General features: G+C 48.7%; 2 protein-coding genes across 3 annotated transcripts in view; one reads left to right on the forward strand and one right to left on the reverse strand.

Annotated features, from left to right (window-relative positions):
• Nek6 (NIMA related kinase 6) overlaps positions 1-5,668 on the forward strand; it is a 66,453-nt gene extending 60,785 nt beyond the window's left edge. For both annotated transcript variants that reach the window (XM_090330609.1, XM_090330608.1), the window contains exons 9-10: positions 2,123-2,236; positions 4,533-5,668. In XM_090330609.1, the coding sequence (XP_090186735.1) occupies positions 2,123-2,236; positions 4,533-4,643 (225 nt within the window). In that variant the 3' untranslated portion in view covers positions 4,644-5,668. The remainder of the gene's footprint in view (positions 1-2,122; positions 2,237-4,532) is intronic.
• A 960-nt stretch (positions 5,669-6,628) lies between these two features.
• Positions 6,629-24,477, reverse strand: part of Psmb7 (proteasome 20S subunit beta 7) — a 55,928-nt gene continuing 38,079 nt past the window's right edge. Inside the window, exons 7-8 of the mRNA XM_090330610.1 lie at positions 8,872-9,023; positions 6,629-6,864 (exon numbers count right to left, since the gene is read on the reverse strand). Of these exons, the coding sequence (XP_090186736.1) occupies positions 6,753-6,864; positions 8,872-9,023 (264 nt within the window). The 3' untranslated portion in view covers positions 6,629-6,752. The remainder of the gene's footprint in view (positions 6,865-8,871; positions 9,024-24,477) is intronic.

Raw genomic sequence — 24,477 nt, forward strand, 5'->3', positions numbered from 1 at the left:
GGAAGGTTTGGCAGGAGGCTCAGTGCTGAGAGCTGTGGCTTTGGCAGTTCTAACAAGCATCATCCCCCAAAAGCAATTCCTCTTCTACTCCAATCCATCACAGGCCCAGCAGCCGCGGGTGTCCTGGGTGATCACTCTCATCTCACTGGTGCCAGAGGTCCCCTCCCGGCCTGCTGCCCAGATCAGGGGTGGGAGCCCGCAGCTGGGCCCTGGCACCTGCAGTTGGAGGACGGACAAACCCTGTCAACGGGGAGCGCAGGCCACGTGCAACAGTGCCTTCTGAAGTATTGTAGAGAAAGGTTCCGGAGAAGGACCTTGGAGGTCCGTTTTGGAACCTCCATCAGCCAGTTCGTGAAAATCAGACCACAGGCCGCCAGCCAGTTCACTTCCCTGGTTACATATATGGAAACACACGGCCCACGCCTGTCAGAGGGACCGGCACTCCATGTGTCCACCCTGAGCAGAGGCCGCCTCTGAAAGTCCCTCGGGACCTCTGGGTGACCATTCTGGAGCCTCTGCGGCTCCTCCTGGACAGCAGATGGCCTCTGGAGTGCCCGAGGCTCTTGTTTTAGTTTTGGGGCACTTGCTCGTCACTCTGGTCCCACTCTGTGCAGACCCCACGGCTCTGGGGCAGGCGGTGACCCACAGTGACCAAGACCTGCAGCTCTCCCCTGCCAGACCCATGTCCAGGCCTCCAGGCGCTCAAGCTCAAATCAGAATGCTAGGCCACACAGGTGCTGCCAGAACAGACTGCCAGGCCTGGGTCCGAGGCCATCTGCAGACCCCAGGTGGCCCTCGGGCCCTTTGGAGGGGCTCAGCCTACACTTGGCACTGGACAGGCTCACAGATAGACCGGGATGCCAGTGCAGGTATGCCCTTCCAGCCACCCCACTCCCCACACATGAGGTGACAGAGGAGCCCTCGGGGGTGATAGTGCAGAGCTCCCAGTAGCCTGGCCACTCGGGAAGGAGTCAGAGCCCAGTGGACAGGCAGGAAGGTGCTTCAGTAGCAAAGGCACCATGCTGTCATTTGGTAGAAAGATGGACAAGTAGGGGCGACAAGAAACCACTTGAATTTCATTATGCTGCCCTGTGGAGCCCTCCACGGCCCCTCTGGGTACCCCCAAGTGTCCTTAAGGCAAAGAAGGCCTTCTAGAAGGTCTGGAAGCCCCCAACTCAATAACCCATCCCACTGTCCTCCTCTTCAGGGCCAATCTCCTTTCTGGGCCTCAACAGACAGCTCGGTGGTAGTACCCAGTGCCAGGCTGAGCTGCACCAGGTCCTGTAGGTCTAACAGGAGGCCAAGGACCAGACACACAAAAATGGGTGCAGAACAAAGACCTGAGCCACCATCTCCCTTCTGTCCTTGGGCTTCCCTGAGACCCAGCCATGACCAGGCCTCCTACTCCAGACAGCAGCTCCATGGGGGTGGGGGGGACAGGAACAGCATAGGACAAGCAGAACAGGAAGCGCCTACCCACTCTCTACCCCACCCAGGGGAGTGGGGACCCCTTAGGTGGGTGAATTCCCAGAGACGTAGCTTTAGGCGTCAGCCTCCCACCAGCACCCCTGAAAGCACTTTTTTTTTTTCTTTTTGAATGTTTTGTGCCAATCCTGGAGCTTGAACTCATGGCCTGGGTGCTGTCCCTAAGCTTTTACTTTACTTAAGGCTAGCATTCTACCACTTGAGCCACAGCTCCACATCCAGTTTTTTAGTAGTTAATTGGAATCTCACAGACTCTTCTACCTGGGCTGGCTTCAAACTAGTACTCAGACATGAGCCTCCAGAGAGGCTGGGATTACAGGTATGAGCCACCAGCGTCCAGCTGGAATCACTCTGCAGATAACAGGACAGTCCCCTGGGAGAAGAGTGGCCACTCCCAGGCACAGATCTTCACGAGCGAAGCCCATTTCCCATCCACCTCAGTCCTTAAGAGCTGAGGCCCAAGTAAGATGACAACTGCTTTGAAAGGGCCCAGTCCCCGGAACCCTGGTTCCACTGTCTCTTTTCTTTTCTTAAAGGTGGTATCAGCTCTCTGCTGCAGAGAGGACTGCAGAAGGACCCTGCCCCACCCAGGAGAGCCCCTAGGCCCCCAGACTGACCTTGGCCCCTTGCCTTGCAGATGGCTGCCCTCCAGAGCCCCTTCTATGGAGACAAAATGAACCTCTTCTCCCTGTGCCAGAAGATCGAGCAGTGTGACTACCCGCCCCTCCCCGGCGAACATTATTCTGAGAAGGTGAGTTGGTGAGGGGAGACAGGTCTGGAGTGCTCCCCGTGCCACGCAGCTTCCCCAGGAATGGAAGGGCGGCTTGGGGAAGCACTACACCAGACCCTGCAGCCCATCCGGCTCTCAGCTTATTGGAGGTCAAGGCACAGAGGAGGGGTCTGAGGCCTTACCAGCCTGACCTGCGGGACCCTCACTGGCATTCAGGCTGGCCCCCGAGGTAACAAACCCACCAAAGCTGCGGAACTTACCAAAGATGGGCCCTGTACCTTCTCAGTGCCACCCTGCTTCTCCATGGCCCATCTCTTTAGAAGCCAAGCCCATGGGTGCCCCCATGGAGGCCGCTGTGCTGTTCCAGGTGTTGGGGTGGGGAGTGTAGTTTCGGGGCTTGTGCAGGGGCTTCCTCCAGCTTCTGCCTCGAAAGTTCTCTTGAACATCTTCAGATGCTATAGCGCTGGCAGGAAAGGAAAAGCCACTTCTACTTCCTAAGCAAGCTCAGCTGCATTTGCTGTCTTTTGTGTTGTTCACTTAACTTTGGACCTCTGCAGAAGGTCTCTAGAGAAGCAAGGGGCTTAGAGCCAACAGCTTAGCACACGTGCCACCTCTAGGCAGCTGTGCAGGTGCCTTCTGAGGCTCAAGTGAACACCCCAGAGCCTTGGTGTGCTAGTCTCCCATGCCAGCCATTCTGGCCTCTCCACTCCAGGACCTGACTGCTAGCAGCCCCAGGACCTTGTGCCCAGCTGGGAGCCCCAGAGCACATATCCTGGTTTTTGCGGTTGTACCATCTTGCAGAAGTACAAAAATAAGACACTTTATTTTCTCTTTGATTTCTGAGACTTTTTTCTAATCTGTAGTCACGGCTGTGTGGTGACTGCACCTCCAGCTATGTTCTTGGGGATTTCCATCTGCCAGCTCCCTGCCCAAGTGCCATGTGCATGGGAGAGGTACTGTCTCGAAAGGACCTTGGATCCCTGGGGCCTCCCTCTCAGCATAAGCATTGTTACATCCTTGAGTGCTTCGAGCCTTTGCAAGGTTCACAGAACAGAGCTTCCTTCCCCAGCCAAGCCAGGTCAGGGAAAGGCAGAGGGAAGTTCCTGAGGCGGCCCCTCTTGTGCAAGAAACCAGGCTTGACCCCTCCACTAACGTAGGGAGCAGCACACTGGCTGGGCCCACTGGAACCCCCTCTGTCTGTTGCCCATGACTCACCAGCCTGCTAGCTCTGCAGAAGCAGGTATTTAAATGAGAAACATTGCAGTGAGCCCAGACACATGTTAAGATATGGGATTCTTAAGGTCATTATTTTAATTACCACTAAAATAATTGGCACCCAGGCTATCAGAACATTAGGTGATCAGAGGCTCAAGCACCCCTCCCCCACCCCAGGTGGGCAAAGCCTTCAGTGTCTGTATAATTAAAAAGCGCCGTCTTTCATGAGCACAGTGAGGCGGCCATGGGGGTGTGCAGCCTGCAGCCCACTGCATGCTAATGCATTGATTATGATCAATAAGCCCATGCTCTGGTTCAGGGCTCTTCTTGATAGCAGACACACATGCGCCTAGGAAGCAAGCACACAGATTTGCCTAAAGGTGTGTACAGTTTAAGGTTCAAAATGACTTGTGGGTTAACAACTCTTAGGGTCTCAGGGCATGTCCTCTGGGGCCACACAGGCCTAGGAGTGGGCCTGCTGCTCTTTGGGAGTTGTGACTGCACCTTTCACTCCACCTTCTAGCATTCTTCTTCACCTCAAATGAGGACAGCCATCTTTGAGGTGCTCTGACTATCAAAGGCACTGATAGAGATAGAAGAAGCATTCAAAAGGCTCTTCTTAAGACCATCAGGAACCAGCCAGGCATGTAGTAGCCGCTCAGGAGATTAAGGTCAAGAGGATCAAAGTTTGAGGCCAGCCTGGGCAAAAAGTTAGTGAGAGCTCCATCTCGACCCATGTGGTGTTCAGGATGCATTGCTGTCAATGCCAGAAGTGAAAACCCATACACTGGTAAAAAGTGAATGTGGACCAGGAGTATGCCCTAGTGGTAGAGAGTGTTTGCCTAGCATGCACAAAGCCCTGGGTTCAATTCCTTGGTCGGAAGTGGTGCTGTGGCTCAAGTACTAGAGCACTAGCCTTGAGAAGGCTCAAGGATAGTGCCCAGGCCCTGAGACCAGAACTGGCAAAACAAAAAACACAGACAAAAAAAGGCTGGGGCATGAGGCTAAGTGGTAGAGCATCTGCCTAGTAAGCACAGGGCCCCAGGCTCAAGACCCAGGGACCCTCAAACACAAACAGTAACGAAACAACTCTCCCTTGCAGCTTCGAGAACTGGTCAGTATGTGTATCTACCCTGACCCCAACCAGAGACCGGACATCAGTTACGTGCACCAGGTTGCCAAACAGATGCACGTGTGGACATCAAGTGCCTGAACGTGGACACGCAGTGCCTTATCCAAGCCAACACCACCTCGCCTTATGAGTCTTCTCCCCGAAGTGGCACCTAGGAACCTGCACAGCCAAGAACGGCCTTGGGCAGGCTCCTGGGTGGCTAAGCTCAATGCAGAATGGCAGGGGCCGGTCAACTGCAAAGTCTTTTCTCTGAACAGTTGAGGAGCCTCCGCTGGGCTAGCAGGGGTGGCAGGCTCCGTGGCCCCTGTGCCTGGACTGTAATGTGAATCTTTTTCTAGGACCTGGCCAGGTCCACACCGACAGGAGCCAGTGTGACTGGCATGTGAGCCTTTGAAGATGGTTAGCTGCAAGCTAAGTTGTAGTTCTTAGTATCTTTCCAATCAAGCTATGTGCTTACTCTATTGTAAAGGGATAAAGTGGAAATTTTTTTTTAGTAGATGAGGGATTTTGTTCATATTTTTCTGCATCTTATAACTTGATGAGCACCAAGGAGGAGAATCTAGTATCTAGTGTAGAGCTGCAGGAAGGAAACTGGCTGAAAGCCACAGGTCCTGCCTGCGGTCTGGTTTGCCATGTCCCCCTGAACCCCTGCCTCATCCAGGCATTCCATCACCCTCCGGGAGGCTCCCGCTCACTTTATGATCAGTGTTAAGCTTAGTTCCTCACGGGAAGGAAGCATGGTCTACAAAAACCAATCTAATGGCTTCGCCCTCAGGCTGCTCTTTACAGATTCTGGTTTTGCATCTTCCTGGCGCAACCTTGGGCATGTTTCTTAGCCTCTCTGAGCCTATAAAATGGGACTCGTCGTTTCTACCTTCAGGGCTGCCCACAGAATTAGACATAAAAGATGGACGTGAGCTAGCTCAATGCAGGTGATCCAAAACCCAGTCACCCATCCAGAAAGCTCGAATCCACGGACCACACAAGTCAAGAATTAAAAGTCCAATTGTACCATGTGTAGGAAAGCCAAAATATGTTCATTTATTTCTTGCTCCCCAATAGGAGTAACTGTGAAGACTAATTTATAAATGTGAATTCTGGAGGGAGTAGTTTGAATTTTCATTTTTGCACTCACCCTAATCCTCAGACGACAGTCCTCCTGTCATCTTCCTGCCCTTCCTCTCCCCCAGGCCCTCCCCTGGCTTCTGCTGTCAGCTGCATGGGTCACTGCATTTGAACTAAGCTGGGCAGGGGAAGGGTACTTCCAGGATGGGAGCGCTCCAGGGTGGTGGTAGCACTGCACATTCTCTTGAACAGGCTCATCCCAAACCTCACTCATACACAGCTTGAAGACAAGGGGTCGGGCCCAGGTGTTCCGAATAAGCGTGGAAGGTTTTGAAGTTCCTCAGGGAATTCTGATCATTAGCCAAGGTGCTGCCCTCAGTACTCCCCCACTCTTTCCCAGCCCCAGAATGTTCTCCAGAAACCCGTCTCCTGCACAGCACAATTCCTGAATCTACTCTGCTTCAGGCTCGCAGTGCCCGTGCTGCCTGCCCTCATAACCACCAGCCTGGTCACACGGGCCTGAGGGGTGTGACAGAGCACACACTCATTACCACGCCGCAGTACCCTTAGCACGCACTTCAAGTGGAGCTGACCAGTGTCTCACAGGGACGGCAGGACGCCTGCTGCCTGCCCTTCCTTGGGATTGAGTGTGGCCAGCCTGGGATGATCCCAGGGCCTGCTGCACACCACAGAGACACCCCAGCCTGAAGCTCCACTATGAGCTTCCTACTTGGCTGCTGAGGCCCAGCTGTGCCCTTCTCGTGACCCTGTAGGGACACATTCCTGGGCCACCCCAGTCACAGGGAAGCACTGAGCATGGGGGCAGCACAGCTCATCAACTAAGAACCCAGGTGACCCACAGCGGAAGCCTGACCTGCTGCAGGAGAGCAGCACCGGCGACGAGCTCCCTCACGACCCGTTCCAGAGGAGACTGAGAGTGTGAAAGGGAGGCCGGGTGGATAGGATAGATTATAGACAGATTACAGACAGCCTCAGCCGTCCACCGTGGTCTTCAATTTTTTATTGAGCTTCTTTCAGCAAACAGTAGCCAAATGAACATGTTGGGGAGCAGAGGGGGCTCCAGTGTCCCCACCCTTCCACAATAGACCAGCCCGCTCAGCCCGCTCAGGAAGTGTCCATGGTCTGCACAGTTTCCTCCAGCACCTCAATGTCCAAGGGGGTGACCCTTTCGGTGAGGACCGCGGTGGTCCCCTTCTCGCACCGGTACCGGCCAAACCTGGAGAGAGGGAACAAAACACGGTTAGGACGCCGTGGCAGAGCGGGCGGGCCTGCCACCCTCGGCTGCCTTCCCGAAGGTTCTCTTCCTCTTCTTCAGTGCTGCAGACGCGGACTGTGGGGGAGACGGGAGGGCTCTGTGCTGCTGGCACAGCCTCTCTACCCCACCCTCGTCACGTAGGCTCTTGTCTCCCAGTGCTCCCTTTAGCCACAGAAAATACTCTGAACTGCAACTGTCCTGCTGCTGCTTCCCCTCTACAGTCACCACAGAGCCACCGCAGCACCTGGCTTCTCAACCCCACACGGATTCACAGAGCGAGCCGTCCTGCGCGGCGTGGTGCGGCCAACGACCGGGCCCACCAGGACAGACCCAGCGCTGCTTCCCTGAGGACAGCGCCGGGCAGCCTGATCTCATCAAGCCCGCTGCCCATCTGTTCGGTCCCCAGCTGGACAGAGCTGCTGGTGACCCAGCTTGGGGGGGTGGGAGGTGCTGTGCTAGGTACACCACTCATGTGTCCTGGAATAGTCATTGCTCACATGGACGCTCAGGCTTCAAGAGGGAGCAAGAAGCAGTTGAGGAGTGATGATGGAAAGTGGCTCACCTTCCTCACCACCCTGTGTGAGGGGACCCTTTCAAATCTGCACCCCTGCAGGCTTGGTAACCCCAGCACCCACTGGGTTGGGCAGCCTGAGGCCTTTGAGATGGAGGCCCCTGTGCCTGGCCCAGCTGTGTGGCCCATGGGCACGGTGCCCTGTGTGTTCCGGCAGCATGAAGGCAAGCTGCTCGGGCTTGGGTGCTGCAGGAAGAGGGGTGTGTGACACGGGACTGCAGGAAGAGGGGCGTGTGACATGGGGCTGACCAATACGCGTGGTGCCAGCTTGTCTGCTGGGCCACGGACCTCGCCTGCCAGCTCCCGTCACCCAGACAGTGCCCTGTCTCTGTTAGAGTGTGGCTGTCGAGTGCCACAGGGTCTTGCCAGCTCGCCCGCAGGGTTCTGCAGTGCTGGGGACAGGCCTCGCACCTTCTCCTGTCTGCCAGCTCCCTTTGCACCAAGGCTCCTGCAAGCAGAAGCGTTCCTTCCCAATGGCTCAGAGGTAGCTCTGGGTAAGTTGTTGAAGAGCGCCCCCACCCCCACCCCACTGCCCTGCTCCACAGATATGGTCCCTGTGCTGAAAGAAAGAGCCCAGCTAAACAGATCTGTGCCTGAACACTGCTTCTTCCTCAGCAAAGCCCAAGGGAGCTGGATGGCCAAAGCAACTGAACCTCGCAGGGCCGTCCCCAGCACCCGCCCAACAGCCAGAACTGCAGCAAAGCCCGACTGCCTCCACGGCTGGTCCTTCCTTGATCCACAGCTGAGGAGCCACAGGCACTCGCACACTTCCCACTGCTGAATGCAGCTCAGAACCACATGTGGGCTGCTTGGGCTCCAGAAAGAACTGCCATGAGCAAACACACTTGTGCACACATCTGCTACCAAGTCTGCTCAGAAAACAAACTAGCGCCTCATCCCCCACTCTAAACCTGCCTGCACTGTGGACGGTGCTAAAGCCCAGGCCTCACGAGACACACCTCCTTCTAGGATGATGAGCCCCCGCAGCTCTGAGGCCAACGCTCGGGTGCCCAGCCATTAGCTCAGAGCCTTTCAGACATCTCTGATCCATCTGGAGGCCAGGTGTTCTGAAACTTAGACCTCTACGCACAACCCATTCACAGCTCAGAGGGTCCTGACCCTAGAGGAAGCGCAGAGGAGACTGAAACCTTCCCACCCCAACTCACAGCCCAAGCCTCTCCTGGGCCAATCCACCTCTCCCACCACAACCTGATGCCTCCCAACACTCCTCCTTATCCCACAGCAGCTATGGTCACAGCAGCGCAGCCTCGAAGGTCTGTGGTATGAGGCTGCTGGGGGAACACTGGCTCTCAGAAAGCCTGGTGCAGATGCCAGGAAAATACCAGGGTGGCCATGAGCTATGTAACACCGAGAGAATGTCATCTCCATCCACTCACCTGGTCCCTTTTTTGTTGGGCACCGAGTATGGACGGAGGAAGTCCAGCTTACTCTTGCTGATGACACAGAGATCAATGTTGCTACCAGACCCCAAGTCGTTGAAGATGCCAGCGGCAATGGCCTCGCTCACCAGCTTCTTGGCTTCCTCCTCCTGAGAAAGAGAAAGGCAGACATAATGTAGAATGTCCTCACCAAGCCACAGCACTCACAGCGCCTTCTCTCCCAGGTGGAGTGCAGGCTCCCACGAGCCCTGCAGTGTTGTCAACACAGATTTTAGAGGCTTGTCTAAAGTTTCTCAGCTGCTAAGTGGAAGGTCTAGGTCTTTCAAACCTTCTGCCTGCACTACCCCTATTACACAACCACCACATAACTGTGGTATTGTCTCCAGTTACCATCTACAGCAGGGCAGGGCAGTGAACTGTTTATAGACATTGTGAGCATATCCAACCTCTGTTGCAACTATACAACTCTGACAAAGTAGCACAAGCCAGCCACAGACAACTATTTAAAAAGCAAACAAACAAACGTGTTGTATCCAGCACCAGTGACTCTACCTGTAATCCTAGCTACTCAGGAGGCTGAGAGCTAAGGATCATGGCTTAATTATCTTCAATAACTACCAAACCTCGGAATCAGCACACAATAACACAGATGTGGGCTGAATTGGGTTCATGGGCTTATTAGTTTGCTAAACCCTGATCAAAAATGGCTGAAACCACACAGAAATCAAAGAACAAAGGGTGAATCAATGCAGCAATGTTCCTCACTGGACACTACGTTGAAAATGAACTATATAACTTGTGGGTGGGACGGGAGGGCAAACAGGAGAGCGAGGGAAGGGGTGACACTGTCCAACAAAAAGTGTACTCTCTACCCGACTGCACAACTGTAACCCCTTGGACATCACCTTTATCATAACACCACCAAATTTTACGAATGGCTGCAATTTCTGGTAACATGATGACTGAAAGTTACTGCTGTGGGGCTAAGGACGGAGTAACACAACTATCACAACAGTAGCTCGCCTCTTTCCCAAGAGAATCTACCTGCTGCCCCAGTGTGCACTGATGACTCAGTGCTCTGAATCACGCTGGCCTCTGCCCCAGGTGGAAGTAGTAAGAATGAAGACATGCCACATTGTGTGCTAGAGGCTTACAGCTACAGGAATAGAGATGGATATACTTCCACAGTAGCCACGCTCTGGGACTTCCGAGTCTAGTGCAGTGCTCAGACTGGAGTGTACACAGCGTGCCCTCAAAAAGACTAAAGAGTACTGAGTAGGGGCCGTGGAAACACCAGCTGGCTCGGCAAAGCTTCAAGGAGGGTTAACCGTTAGGCTGTACACCCGGCCCTCAGAAAACGGCTGTGTAGTGGCAGGCTGGCCTTGGGACCAGAGTCCATGCCATTTACTTTACTATCAAGGACACAAATGCAACAACTTCGCAGAGGAAGCACTGTAGCCACTTCCCCGTCCATCAAAACACAACGGTCCTGACACGAGCTGAGCAGCTCATCCCAGTGACTTCAAAGAGAGGAGTCCGGGCCCAGCCTGGCTTAAGCCTGAACACTACAGTCACGGGTGCTACTATCTGCATGCAGAAAGGCACCTGCTTCTCAGCCAGCCCCAAGCCAGTGTGGATACCAGGGGCGGGAGCGCCCTCTACAGCCTCTGTGAGGATGCAGAAGGCTCTGCAGGAAGCAGGATCTCCGCCTAGAAGAAGCTGGTATGGAGGATGGATCTTCACTCCAGGTTTTTGTCCCCCAACCCCTTTGTTAAGCCAATGAAGCCCATTATCCTCTTCTAAATACACAGGCAGCTCTGCAAGGATTCACTCAAATAGGAACTCTCCCAAAACTCAACAGTCCCTCCACAGCCCTATCAAACATCGTGAGAGCAGTGGCAAAAGAAATCTTTTGCCAGAGAGATGGTGGCAGCAGTGGCGGCGGCTCCCCCCCCAGACAGCCAAACACAAGTAGGCACTTAACGAATGCAACCTCATTCCAACTTGCTTCACTTATTAACCACTCTTCCATGTGCGTGTGCACGCGGGGAACGTCTGCTTGCTCCCGGCTCCAGTCTCCTGTCTCTTCTCTGTCATTTAACTATTTCCTTTCTTTGTCTTTTCTCACCACTGCTGCCAGTACTTGAACTAGCAACCTTGTGGAACATCTCAAATCCCACCAGACACACTTAAGAGAACAGCAGCTATTCCCAAATGTTTTTATTTGGGAGGAGCAGAGCAGGGAGAAATTTAGGACATGGAAACATACAGGACACTGGACAGGCATGTCTGATCACAGAGCCCTCCATGCAAGCTAAAGTAGACTGCTGACCATACCTACAGTGGAGCAAGTCTTTCTCTGTTTTCCAAAAGTTCTGCCATGGGAGCAGGTAACTGAGAAAATTATGCAAATTCTGAAACTTTATGTACACAGGATCATGTGTGCTGTTACATGCAAGAGCTTTTTTTTTTTTGCCAGTCCTGTGCTTAGGCTCAGGGCTTGAGCACTGTCCTTGGACTTTCTCAAGGCTAGAGCTCTACCACTTGAGCCTCAGCACCACTTCCGGCTTTTTTGTATGTTTGTGGTACCAAGGAATCGAGCCTAGGTCTTCGTGCATGCTAGGCAAGCACTTTAACCACTAGGCCAAACTCCCAGCCCCATGCAAGAGCTTTTAAAATCAGGAACATATGCTTAAATTTTATTTCCTCTTTCCATCAATTCTAGAGGAGAAAATCCCCCCCCACACACACACAAGCAAATATACTATTGGGCATTACAATTAAGCAATGTTTGTCTTTCCCATGTGCTACCAAATACTTCTAAAAACTATCCAAGAAAACCACAAACTAGTGGCAAGAGGCCGAGAAAACACCGTATTCTAAGCCTCTGGCCCACAATACCGACAGGAAAGGTAGTTCCTTCCTCTTCAACCCATTCTTCCTAGGAAAGCATGCAGTCCTTTTCTAGAAGATGTCGAATGCTCTCCCTGGCTCCTGAGCAGCAGCTGCTGGAACCACTATGGCAGAGAGGCTCTGACCAAGACCCTAAGTAGCCCCCAGGCTGGCCAAGCCTGGGCTTCTCCTTATTCCCTGCTGGGCTAGCATCCCCGCCCCCAGCTGCTCACAGGTTGAGCTACTTATCCCAAGGGAACTTGCAACAATATTCCGCCCTGCAGGATGTATGGTGGCTACTAAAAACAAACAAAGCAAAACGAAACAAGGTTGGGAGGACAACAGCATCACACCTTCTACTTGAGTCACTAACCATGGCCCCAGTGACCGAGCGCCTAGCAACAGAGCCCAGGCTCTCTGGCAGACAAACAAGATTTGCATCTTCAGTCTCCTGTTCACTGCTGTGCTGCTTTGGTAAAGTCACTTCACCTCTCTGGGCTCATTCTCCACCTCTGACAGAATGGTAAAAAATCTTTCCCTCAAGATTGCTGTAAAAATTAGAAATCAACTACAAAAAGCACTTACTATAGTACCTGGCACCCAGCAGATGCTCAATAACTGGTAACTTATTTAATAAAGCAAGCCAGAGGGCTCCTAAAAATGCAGTTTACCTCTAAGCCCCAAGCCAGAGAGAGGGCCGAACAAACCTGCTGACAAACGCTCACCCAGGCTGTGCTCAAGTTCCTGGAATAATTAATCCAAGCAAAGCACACTCCCTAAAAGTTCCAAGAATATAAAAGGAGCACTTCCTGCTTTATGGCTACAAAGACCAAACTAACTGGGAATAGCAGTCCCTAGGGCCACCCCTGCTTCTTAAATGAGATTACAATAAGAGTGATGTACTGTAGTACAAGTCGTCTGTGACAAGCAGCACTTTATAGAGCTATCTGTTTGTCTCCATCACTGCACCACACAATGTGTCCCCGGGCTCCAATGTGCAGCTCCGTTTACCGCTCCATGACAAATGGCAGCACTTGTAAAAGGCACAAAGAGGTCCGCGTCGGCCACGTAATGGTCACCACAGCTGTACCCGAGTGCTTGAGGGGACAAAACAGACCCCCAAGTTCATTAAACTGACCAGTAATGGATCTTTCAAAAAGTGCCTTAGGAATCGTACAGAAAAGGCTAAAATAAATAACTCAGCATGGAAGGCTAATCTGAAATGGTGTTTGATAAATTATTTATACCACAGGCGATTGTCTGCATTTAATATTGGAGCTACTAGTAGCATCTTTAAAAGATGATTTATGTGTTGTAATGCTATTAAACTTTATATTGGCCCACTGCTAGCTATAAAGTCTGCTGAGATTTAGAGAATGAGTTTTAAACTGTCACTGCAACATCATAGGAGATGGAGGCTGTATTAAATCTTTACTTTAAACCTGTTATCTGGAGAGTTGCATTTTGTAGACACTCACAAACTGATAGATTACCTCGCCATCCACTCCAGTGTGGGCCTAAAATAGTACAGCAAAGAAACTTTTCCATATTATTCTTGTCTACGGATACCTTTGAAGCCCTCCTCTCACCACTGATTTTGAGATTGGAGAGTCACCAACCAGAGTAAAATGTAGATGTGCCAGCCAATGGCCATTCTGGATAGTTCAGCATCAAATTAATTAAGTAAACTGTCCACCATTTGACTGCTGTGTTATCCATACTAAACAGTGCTTTATGTATACTGGGAACAGACAAAATACCATCTATGTATTTGACTAACATTCTTTTTAGATATGACCAGTCATTTAAAACAATGTATTTGTAGCCGAAAAAGAAAAAAGAAAAATTAAGAGTTTAAAATTGCCTGTTGTTGAAAAGCGTCTTCTGTGATACAGATGAGGAGCCAGGGATCCCTCACTGCTGTTTTCCCAAAGTCCCAGAGAGTCCCATGCATGTTCCTGTGTGTTCTGTCAGGCCACTTCCACACTAAGAGTGGGGTCTCCCGGGACAAGCATGCCCTGGCACAGCTGAACTCTCACACAGTTCCCAGCCATCTTCCTATTATCTACTAAATTCACATTAGATTCCACTGTTGATGATTTAACTGGTGAGAAGACAAGCACAGGAAGCTGGGGAGGTCTAAAATTTCAGTTAGAAGAAACAGATTCAAAAGACCTACTGGACAATGCAGTGAAAACAAATGATGACCATATATTTTATTCTTGAAAAATGCTAAAGGGACATTTTATGCATTCTCTCTCTGCCATACAAAAGAACAAGTGTTAATTGGCTTAATTTGGACCATTCTATTACATATATCTCAAAGCATCATGTTATATATGATAAATATATTCTTGTCAATGAAAAATACTTGAGGGGGCTGGGAGTTTGGCCTAGTGGTTAAAGTGCTTGCCTAGCATGCACGAAGACCCGGGTTCGATTCCTCGGTACCACATACATAGAAAAAGCTGGAAGTGGTGCTGAGGCTCAAGTGGTAGAGCTCTAGCCTTGAGAAAATCCAAGGACAGTGCTCAGGCCCTGAGCTCAAGCCCAGGACTGGCAAAAAAAAGAAAGAAAGAAAGAAAGAAAGAAAGAAAGAAAGAAAGAAAGAAAGAAAGAAAGAAAGAAAGAAAGAAAGAAAGAAAGAAAGAAAGAAAATACTTGAGGGCCCTTGGGCAGACTAAGGTTTCTCTCTGCCCCCAGGGCTGAGTGCAAGAGCAGGCCCTCACCAACCAATTGTGTCCTGGAGTAGGAGGGGAGTTAATACACCATAAAAGCCACTTTCCGGGGGGGATTCCTGGCTCTGAGACCCCTCTCTATGGAAAGTCTACTCTAAGTCCCCTTTCAATAAACTTGATGCTTTACTACTTAGAAAGACTTGAGTTCAAACCCCAGCACTGGGGAGTGAAGGTGGAGATTGGAGCAGTCCACATACAAAGTGGAAAATCTGTATTATCTTTTGTTATTCCAATCTGCAGTGTGGGCAAGGCTCAGTGGCAGAGCACTTGCCTAGCATATAGACACTCTGCTTTCCATTCCCAGAAAATAACAACAACAACAAAGTAGCTGAGCAGGTTTGGGTAAAGACAAGTTTGGACTCTGTGCACCCTGCCCCTCACACCTTGTCCAACTTGGTGTCCATCCCAGACAATTAACACAATGCATGGCATGTATATCACCAAGTGAAAGAGCAAACCAGACTGGGAATGTGGCCTAGTGGTAGAGAGCTTACCTAGCATGCATGCAGCCCTGGGTTCGATTCCTCAGTACCACTTAAAACAGAAAAAGACAGGAAATGGCACTGTGTCTCAAGTGATAAGAGTGCTAGCCTTGAGCAAAAAGAAGCTCAGAGACAGTGCCCAGGCCCTATGTTCAAGACCCAGAACCGGCAAAAAAGAGGAAGGGAGAGAGGGAGGAGGGAGGGAGGGAGGGAGGGAGGGAGGGAGGGAGGGAGGGAGGGAGGGAGGGAGGGAGGGAAAGAAAAAAGCAAACTATAGTTTCCAATGCAGACCTGCAGAGCTCTGCATAACTCAAAAGATCAAGACCCAATAGGCCAGTTCCAAGATCATACTAAGCCTAGCGTGGGAATACTGGAAGACAGAGTGGAGGAGGAAGAGCCTTCAACACGATGTTCTGCAGTGGTCTAGTGACGTGCTGAAGTCATGGCTACAACAATGGTGCAGCCTGAATGAGTTGCTAATGGCTAATGGGTGGATAAAATTTATAGAGCTCAAAACATGTTTAACAGTTGCCCCTAGCACAAACCTGATGCATCCCATGTGTGGCCTTTTACAGTGGAAAAGCTGATTTAATGATCTGTAGTCTGGGCCGTGTGACAAAAGCAAGGGTGCCCACCCTCTGCATTCGCTTTCAGCGGCAGTAGACAGAGCCACCTGTGGACACCTGGGAATCCTGCAGAACAAGTGAGTGGCAACTGCACTGTCGAGGTTGACTGTGGTGAAACACACTTGTAATCCTAGCTAGCACTCAGGAAGCTGAGGCAGAAGACCTCAAATTTGACACCTGCTGAGACCTGAGCTATGTGGAATACCCTGTCTCAAAAATTAAAAAAAAACAAAACAGAAAACAAAAAACCAACCAACCAACCAACCAAACAAAAACAGCTGGAAGTATAACCAAAGTAGTAAAGTACCAGCTGGGAGTGAAAAGGCTGAGAATAAGAGGTCCTAAGTTCAAGCTCCATTAATGGCACTAAGTAAATGGCTGGATGAGTGGATGCTTGTCGTGCCTCTAATGTCAACTCATTTCTGGACAGCTCTGCTCACATGTGTGCATACACAAGGACGTAGTGAGGCAAAGGGTATGGCAGTCACTCACAGGAGTGGGGAGGAAGATGGGAAGCCATGAAAATGGGCCTGTCCCAGATCACCAAAGGACAGAAGTGGGACCAGGAAAGAGGTATTAGAGGATGCAGTCACATGGGGCCAAGAGAGGCTCAAAGAGCTCTGGGTCAGAGCTCTCTGAGCCACAAGCTGTCCCTGGAAGAGTGAAGACAACGATGCCTCTCCCTAAGAAGTGTGAGAAGAAACAAGAACAGAATACCTTCACATTGGTTTTACAAGTTCGTTAGCAAGTTCTAGGATGGGAAGAAAAAAGGCAAGGTGGAGAGAACTCTCTCACACTCCTATCCCAGCGCTGTGCCCCACACTTCTGGCCCCACAGGGCCCTTGTCTGCTTGTCCAGGTGAGGACATGGAGGCACTCACAAAGGTTGGCCAAGGCACCCAAAAACACAGGGTTGTGCAAGCAAAAGATCCGAGCCAGGGGTGGGTGCCAAGCCAGGGCCTGGCATCACCAACCCTATCTCCCACTACTCCATTAGGAAAGACGGTGGCGGGCAAGTGGTTTGCTGGAATCTGTGAGTGAATAGAAGGAAAAATACCTAAGCTTCCAGAGGGAAAGGGACCAAAAGAGACAAGAACATATTGCTTTCCACACGGAGAAGAAATCAGTGTTCACAGCATATGTGTACACAAATATATATTTCCAAGGCTGCATTAAACCAAATGTAATCAGAAAAAAAAAAACATTTAAAAGCCACACAAGGCTAAGCTTAAGGAAAGTGCAATATATGCTCAACACTCCTCAAAATGAAAACGAGACTGACTTAAGTGCTAAGAGCTTACTCGTCTCTCTCTTCTGAAACAACATAGATGTGGAACAAACAGCAGTCAGCTCCTGGAGACACTGAAAGTCTAGTGGGTGAAGGGGAAACTTTGAAGCTAAAATACCCTTGTAAACTTCATGTCACCTGTCAGGCAGCTGGAGCAGGAAGAGCACACGGGATTGGCTGGCTGCAGAAGCAGGCAGTGCAGTTGAGGGAGGGGCCTGGGTGGAAGGACTGGCCCTGGGCAAGGTCAGAACACCTCAGAAGTGGACAGGGGCAAGTGATGGGGCAGGCTAGCCAGAGAGGCTCCTAACTCAGTTCCCTCTCCAGGAAACCCTGGCTGTTCACCTTTTCCTGGGCCCCAAGGCTCAGTCTTCAGATGAACCATGAGCTAGAAAAGTTTTGAAAAGAACACACTGGAAAGAGGCTGGAAGCTGACAGGTACATTCAGTATACTAATTGTAGTTACAGGAGGGAGACACTTAAGAAAATGAACACTCAGGTTCTATCAGTGGTTAGCTGTGTGGCCTTGAAGGTACATCCACCAGTATTTTTCGGTCTCAATGTCCTCATCTGTAAACGAGGATCAATTCCATCTCACCCTAGCAGACACCCACTGAGAGAAGTGCTGGCCCAAACCCTCGCTAAGGATTATGAGGCAAAAATCCTGCTCTTCCAGGGCTCTGATGCCACAGGCACCCACTAGTCACTCAATCCTTTCTCAGCTCTTTGTTCAGAGCAAACTATAAGTGATTGTGCTATGATGCACAAAAGCTTGGTGCAGGGTGCACTCTCCATATGGAATGTACACCATACCACTAAGAAGTGATATAGTAACAGTTACTCCTATCTCATTAGCATTACATTCCTAAAGGAGGAATTACAGTCACTGCCACAGGCTCCTATGTGAAACACATTTCTGTGCTTACTCCATAAGCTCTCTAGTTTTTGGAGGTCCTGGGCTTCAATTAAGCCACCCCCCTAGCTCTCATGCTACCTTTTAAGATGGGACTCCCTTTATTTACAAATTCAAGCAATCAGGGCCGGGAGTTTGGCCTAGTGGTAGAGTGCTTGTTTAGCATGCACAAAGACCTGGGTTCGATTCCTTGGAACCACATACCTAGAGAAAAGCTAGAAATAGTGAGGTGAGCTCAAAACTCAAGGACTGCCCTCTGGCCCTGAGTTTAAGCCCAGGAGTGGCCGAAAAACAAAACAAACAAACAAAAAACCCCACAAATCCTAGCAATCTGATAGCACATGGCCAAATGGCAGGTCTGAGGTAAAACACAGTGCTTTAATTCCAAATTTCATGATTTTTGTCTTTGTTACCCAAGAAAACATTTCCAAAAAGTGCCTGCAGATGATGCTTGTCTGGTCCTTAAAATACTGACCAGTCACCTACAGGTTTATCTTTCCTTCTGCGTGTGTGCGTGCGTGCGTGCGTGAATGATGGGGGTTGAAGTCAAGAACTTACAATGCCAGGCAAACCTAAGCACAACCAATGCACATCTTCACCCTGTGGCTTTATTTTTTGAAAGGTGTCTTTGTGTCAGGCAGCCTGGTCCTTGATATTTACACTTCCCTTATAACTGAAACTACAGCTTGCCTGGCCTGTTGGGTTAAGATGAGGCCTTGAAAACATTTTGTCCAGGCTGGACTCAAACACCAATCTTCCTGATCTGAGCCTCCCAAGCAGCTAGAATTACAGGCTGGCTTTACCTTTTTAAAGTATCTAAAAGTAAACCTATGGTTTAAAAATGCTACTCTAGGGCTGGGAGTTTGCCTAGTGGTCAAAGTGCTTGCCTAGCATGCACGAAGACCCGGGTTCGATTCCTCGGTACCACATACCTAGGAAAAAGCTGGAAGTGGTGCTGAGGCTCAAGTGGTAGAGCTCTAACCTTGAGAAAGTCCAAGGACAGTGCTCAGGCCCTGAGCTCAAGCCCAGGACTGGCAAAAAAAAAAAAAAAATGCTACTCTAGCCAGATGTCAGTGGCTCTCACTTGTAATCTTAGCTACAGAGAGGTCAGCCTCAGCAGAAATGTTCAAGGGACCCCTCCACAGTCCATAATTGGGATACAGTGTTGCGCGCCTGTAATGTTTGTAAAGAGCTGAAACTGGAGGATCATGGCTCCAAGCCAGTCCTGCACAGAATAATCTGAGCAAAAGAAAGCTAGGCTCAGTGGCTCCAACCTGTGATTTCAGTATCAACTTTCAGACAGCCTAAAAAGAGGCATTATGGTTCAGGTGTCTGCCTGGGTCAGAAACAAGACTCTATCCTAAAAATAGATGGTGAAAAACAGGGTAGGAGTGAGAGCTTGAGGTGTGACTCGGTGGTAGAGCATCTTCTTGGCAAATGTGAGGCCCTGAGTTCAAACTCTGGTACTGGGCCATGTGTGGGTGTGCACGCACGCACGCATACACAAACAACTGGCTAAGAACTGAGAACATTTTGATTGATGACTTCTCTACCACAGAATGCATCCTTACCAGATCCCCAAAGGAAAGCCTGTGGCATTCCCCACAGCAGTACGACCTCCAAATGTTTACGTGTCTAAAGCACATGCTCTCAGTGAAGAGAATAAATCAAATTATTTTCTGACCTCTTGTGTGTCAATAGAAAAGGTACCATTTAACTTAATTTTCCCAATCAGGCCATCACTGAATCATAACAAAAACCAAGACAGGGCAAGGGGACTTTAATTTTCTTGAAGTTTGAAGGCAAGATGCAGTGGTCAGAGGGTAAAAGACAGCGAACGTTTGATATCTTTGATTAACAATGTACAATCCTGTGAAATGCAACTTTGACCGGTGGTAGAAGTGAACTTTCTATTTTATTAACTGGGCTTGACAGGAGGTTTGTATAAGAGGCAAACACCAGTGGTCAAAGCAGATCTCCTGAAAGCCCAGACTAGTCTTCACCATCACCCCAACGGCACTCACCTCAGTTGAGAGCCAATGGCTCTGTCAAGGAATCCAAGCCCACAGATCCTTATATCTTCTTAATCTACAGTTATCACCATAGTACCAACTTTAGAAAAAATATAATCCAGTGTCATGATAGGATGACAATGACATGGTGGCTGCACGTTACACAGGGCTTGCAGAAGTCAAGCGCCAGTGGCTCACGCCTGTAAATCCTAGCTACTCAGGAGGGAGCTGTGGTTCAAATGGTAGAGTGCTAACACCCAGGCCCTGAGTTCAAGGCCCCAGACTGGCACAAAAATAAAAAAATAAAAATCTGTACAATTGGGTAGAATTTTAAAATAACTATTTAGCATATGTTCCTATTATAGAGGAGTGTTTTTTTTCACAAATCCAGGATTAGGAGGGAGTGCTATAAATTACCTCCCAGAAAGCCACAGCAGTATTATCTGTGAAGGTTAGGACTTCACCTTCCTAAGGTATGCTGCTGGGGTCTCATTACAGCAGGTAATCTCACATTCCACCATGCACAACACTCAAGTACCAGCAGCTCCCAATTACACTGTAACGTAAATCTCAAAGGACATCTGAGAAGTGTGCATCGCTTCTGCACCCACTGCCGAAACACAGCCACCACTAATGGAACATGGCAGCTTTCGAGACTAAATATTCACACGCAGGGACAGGGCTGCTAAGCTCCGGCCCTCACTCACAGTGAAGAGCGGATGCTAATTAAAAGACCACACTGACTGGAGAAATGACCACCCCAAACAACTTTAGACACCGTCTAGAATTTTGTTTTCATATTTCCAAATACACTCAGCCGTCCAAACTTCCAGGATTATACAAATGGAAGTCAGAGCAGGAGCCATCCTCTTCAGGCCTCCCACCACACCCTTCTTCAAGGAGGTGACAGCCACAGGCTCTTTCTTCAAGGCTATCTTAGAGAGATTCCATCACACACATCCATCCACAACCCCCTCCCATGTCACTTTCTCTTGCTCTTCACCACCTGTCCGGCCTATGAGGTAGAGATGGTAATTAAGGGAGAAGGCCACAGAGCTGGATCAGTGAGCCGTGGCCAAGTACCCTCCATGCCTCACAAGTTCCACCACCAACCAGCAGCTTATAAGGCCTTGTAAGCAACCCCAATGGCCATTATCGCTGCTCTTCTGGTACCACAGATACCAAGGGACTTCTCATGCCATCCCCAGCCTCTATCAAGGCTTTCAGTGTGTCTGGCTTTTTCTTTTTTTAAAGTCTTCACAAAAGCAGGTGATTATGATCAGTCTTACCATAATCATTTGGCTGTGTTGGGAACTATTTTTTCTTCAGCTAGCAAAACCTGCGCTTGATACAGACTGTCAAATTTTTAAACAAGAAAAGAACTATCACGATAGTAATGGTTTTGAAATAATTCATCTAAGCCAAGTTTAGTCCCATCCCTCTTTTCTTAAGAATTGCCAATCTCTTCAAATATTGGCAGTTCTGTTTATTCAGATCTTTTAATGTATGAAATTTGCTGACATTTCCCCCTTGTGTTAATACAGATATATGAAACTGTGAAGTACCCCCTCCCTCGGGCTGTGTAAAATATAGGGGCATTTTTAAAATTACCATATGTTTTAGATCAGAAGGTAAAAACAAAAGCCCAGTAGCAAGTTAAAACTTGAACCCAGGCAATGATTCAGACACTCAGTTCAAGTCCATGAGGCCCCTACTCTGTGGTCAATGCTTATGTGTCTATGTCATAAAGTTCTTCTTTCTTTCTTTTTATATTAATATGCATGTATAATGTAAACCCGCACAGGCACTACATTTAAATGTTTAGCCCTGAATGTTATTTTAAGCTTAATTTTTCCACAGAGCCATTACGTTAAAATTTTAAAAAAGAAACTTCCCTAAAATTCCTAATTGCACTTCAGTGTGTTTCGGCAGCAGTGTAATGTTGGACTGTGTTGCATACCACCAACCCCCCTTTTCTGGTATCACACACCACACAAGTATAATAAACCATGTTAATATTTCATTCCACTGTGAAATATGCTGGAGTATCAATTCAACATCTGCTGTCTTTAGGGCCCAGGAGTCCCGCAGAGACACTTTCAATTTGTAATTGAGTTCTATGCTGAATTAATCAGCAGTTTATCTTTTTTACTAAAATAATGTCTTCACCACTAACCCAGATTTACATTAACAATTTATGCCAAATTACCTGCCAAGACAAAACTTATAAGATTCGAAGCTACCATCCAGTAACATTCAGTCCTATATTTCATTTCTTACACTCCTCTAACCCAGACACAAGCAAAGTGGGAATCCATTGTTCAAGGCTTACAGCTTCTGACCGCAGCCGGCTTCTTGGATCTATCTGTAGCACAGTTTCTCTCTATAACTGAGAACCACAGGGTCCGCCTGCTTCCTCCGGAAAGCCATGGTTCAGTGAGTGGCTATGACTCAAATGTTTTTATAAAATATCTTTCTAGAGCAGAATGAAATCAGTGAATCATAAAAGAGTTCTTTTCTTCCTCCCCCACCTCACCCCCTGCACCCGGATATGCCAAATCTTGGCTTGGTTCAAGTACGAGAAAATCAATCAGATAAAAAGAACATTTGGGGACCTCAAATTACATAACTGACCCAAGTTCACAGAGTGATTCAATCTGGTAAGACCAGAAGTCCATTTTCTCTTCGATGTCACAATGCAGAGAAATCTTATCGGCAGTATCTTCCTTTTAATTTCATCTACGTAGTGGAAGCCACTGAACACTTATTCCATTCACTGCTGTCCCTGAACCAATCTCTTGCTTCTCACTGATGAAATACTCACTGGCCACAAAGAAGTTACATTTTGCCTGCTTGATTTTTGCCACAGGTGAAGCAAGCAACCTGCTTTGTGAACTAGTTCTCCTATCTGGCAGATTTCTCCCTACATATCACAGTTATAGAAAATATGTAACGCAGAGAAATGCAGAGTAAATAATTACCATTCTACTATAGAGCACAACATCCCTCCTTCTCTTCAACCTGCTTATTAGTTAATACTGTATAAGAATGCCCACTTCATCCAGGAAGGCTTCTTCCAATAAATATACCCCTGGACCATGAGTATTCATTGTTTTCAGCCAGCACACAGTCTGCTAGCTAATTGCATATTGGTTATGTAAGAATATGAAACTCAGGGGCCGGGAGTTTGGCCTAGTGGTAGAGTGCTTACCTAGCATGCATGAAGACCCGGGTTCGATTCCTCGGTACCACATACATAGAAAAAAGCCAGAAGTGGTGCTGAGGCTCAAGTGGTAAAACTCTAGCCTTGAGAAAGTCCAAAGCCAGTGCTCAGACCCTGAGCTCAAGCCCAGGACTGGCAAAAAAAAAAAAAAAAAAAATATATATATATATATATATATATATATATAACTCAGTTTTTACCTAGGGTAAAAGGGTAAAAAACATGAAAATATTTAACAACAACAACAACAAAAAAAAACCTGGGGGCTTGAACCCCTGGCCTTGGCTCTCCCTTGGCTGTTTAAAACTCTAGCACCTGAGCCATACATCCACTTCTGGCTTTATACTGGTTAAGTAGAGATAAGTTCTGTCTGCTTTAGTTAGCTTTGAACCACAATTTTCAGGTCTCAGTCTCTTCAGAAGCTAGAATTATAGGCATGCCTATATATGTACTACATAAATACTTTTGACAGAAAAAAAAATTTAGGGGATGGGGGGGTCAGTCATATGACTCAAACTCTGGGCCTGGGGCTGACCCTGAGCTCTTCAGCTCAAGGCTACCACCCTACCAATCGAGCCACGGCACCACTTCCTGTTTTCTGGTGGTTAACTGAAGTTAAGAATCTCACGGACTGTAGTGCCAGGGGCGGCTTTGAACTATGATCCTCAGACCTCGACCTCCTGAGGTGTGAGCCATGGGCACCTGGCTTCAGGGGAAAAAAATATTTTAAAGAATAAACACGATCCTCAGATCTCAGCCTCCTGAGGTGTGAGCCACTGGAGCCTGGCTTCAGGGAAAAAAATTAAGAATAAACAAAGTAACTTTGCCAGAGTGCTTTTTGTAAATGCCCTTTGATTATTCCTCAAAAAATTGAAAAAGTTACCTTCTGAACTTAACTAAGGATCATTTGCCCAATATCTGTTATTTCTTGTTCTAGAAGCCTGGACCTTTCTCTTCCACCTCCTGGAGATTTTGGTAAACTATCTTTTCTTTTCTTATCTAGCACACTTTTACTTCCTGAGACTAAACAAGAGATATACTTTCCCAAATTTCCTTAACTCCTATAAAACATCCCACCTTCCAATTTGAATTTTTATGGAAGGCAGACTGTAACAGCAACAGTGGAAATGAAAAGCAGCCACCACCATTAGCTGGGAATGTAGAGACTCGCAGACAAGGAATATACAGACTTAGCCAAAGGGATGACTACATGGTCACTCATCAAGAAGTTGAAGGAACCCAGGAAGACAAAGGGAAAGACACAATTACTTCTGAAAGCCCAATCTTGAACAACAAGAAGCAAAATCCTACTCTTGAGTCAATCACCAAAGACAAAGGCAACTTTGGCTAAGATCCCACAAAACAAAATACAGCAAGACCCAAGGAAATGACCATTGTGAAAACCTTTCTGCCTCTCCAAAGTAAGCTGCCTG

The sequence above is a fragment of the Megascapheus bottae genome, chromosome 3 (genome assembly GCF_031878675.1).
Source record: "Megascapheus bottae isolate mThoBot1 chromosome 3, mThoBot2.hap1, whole genome shotgun sequence".
Lineage (NCBI taxonomy): Eukaryota > Metazoa > Chordata > Mammalia > Rodentia > Geomyidae > Megascapheus > Megascapheus bottae.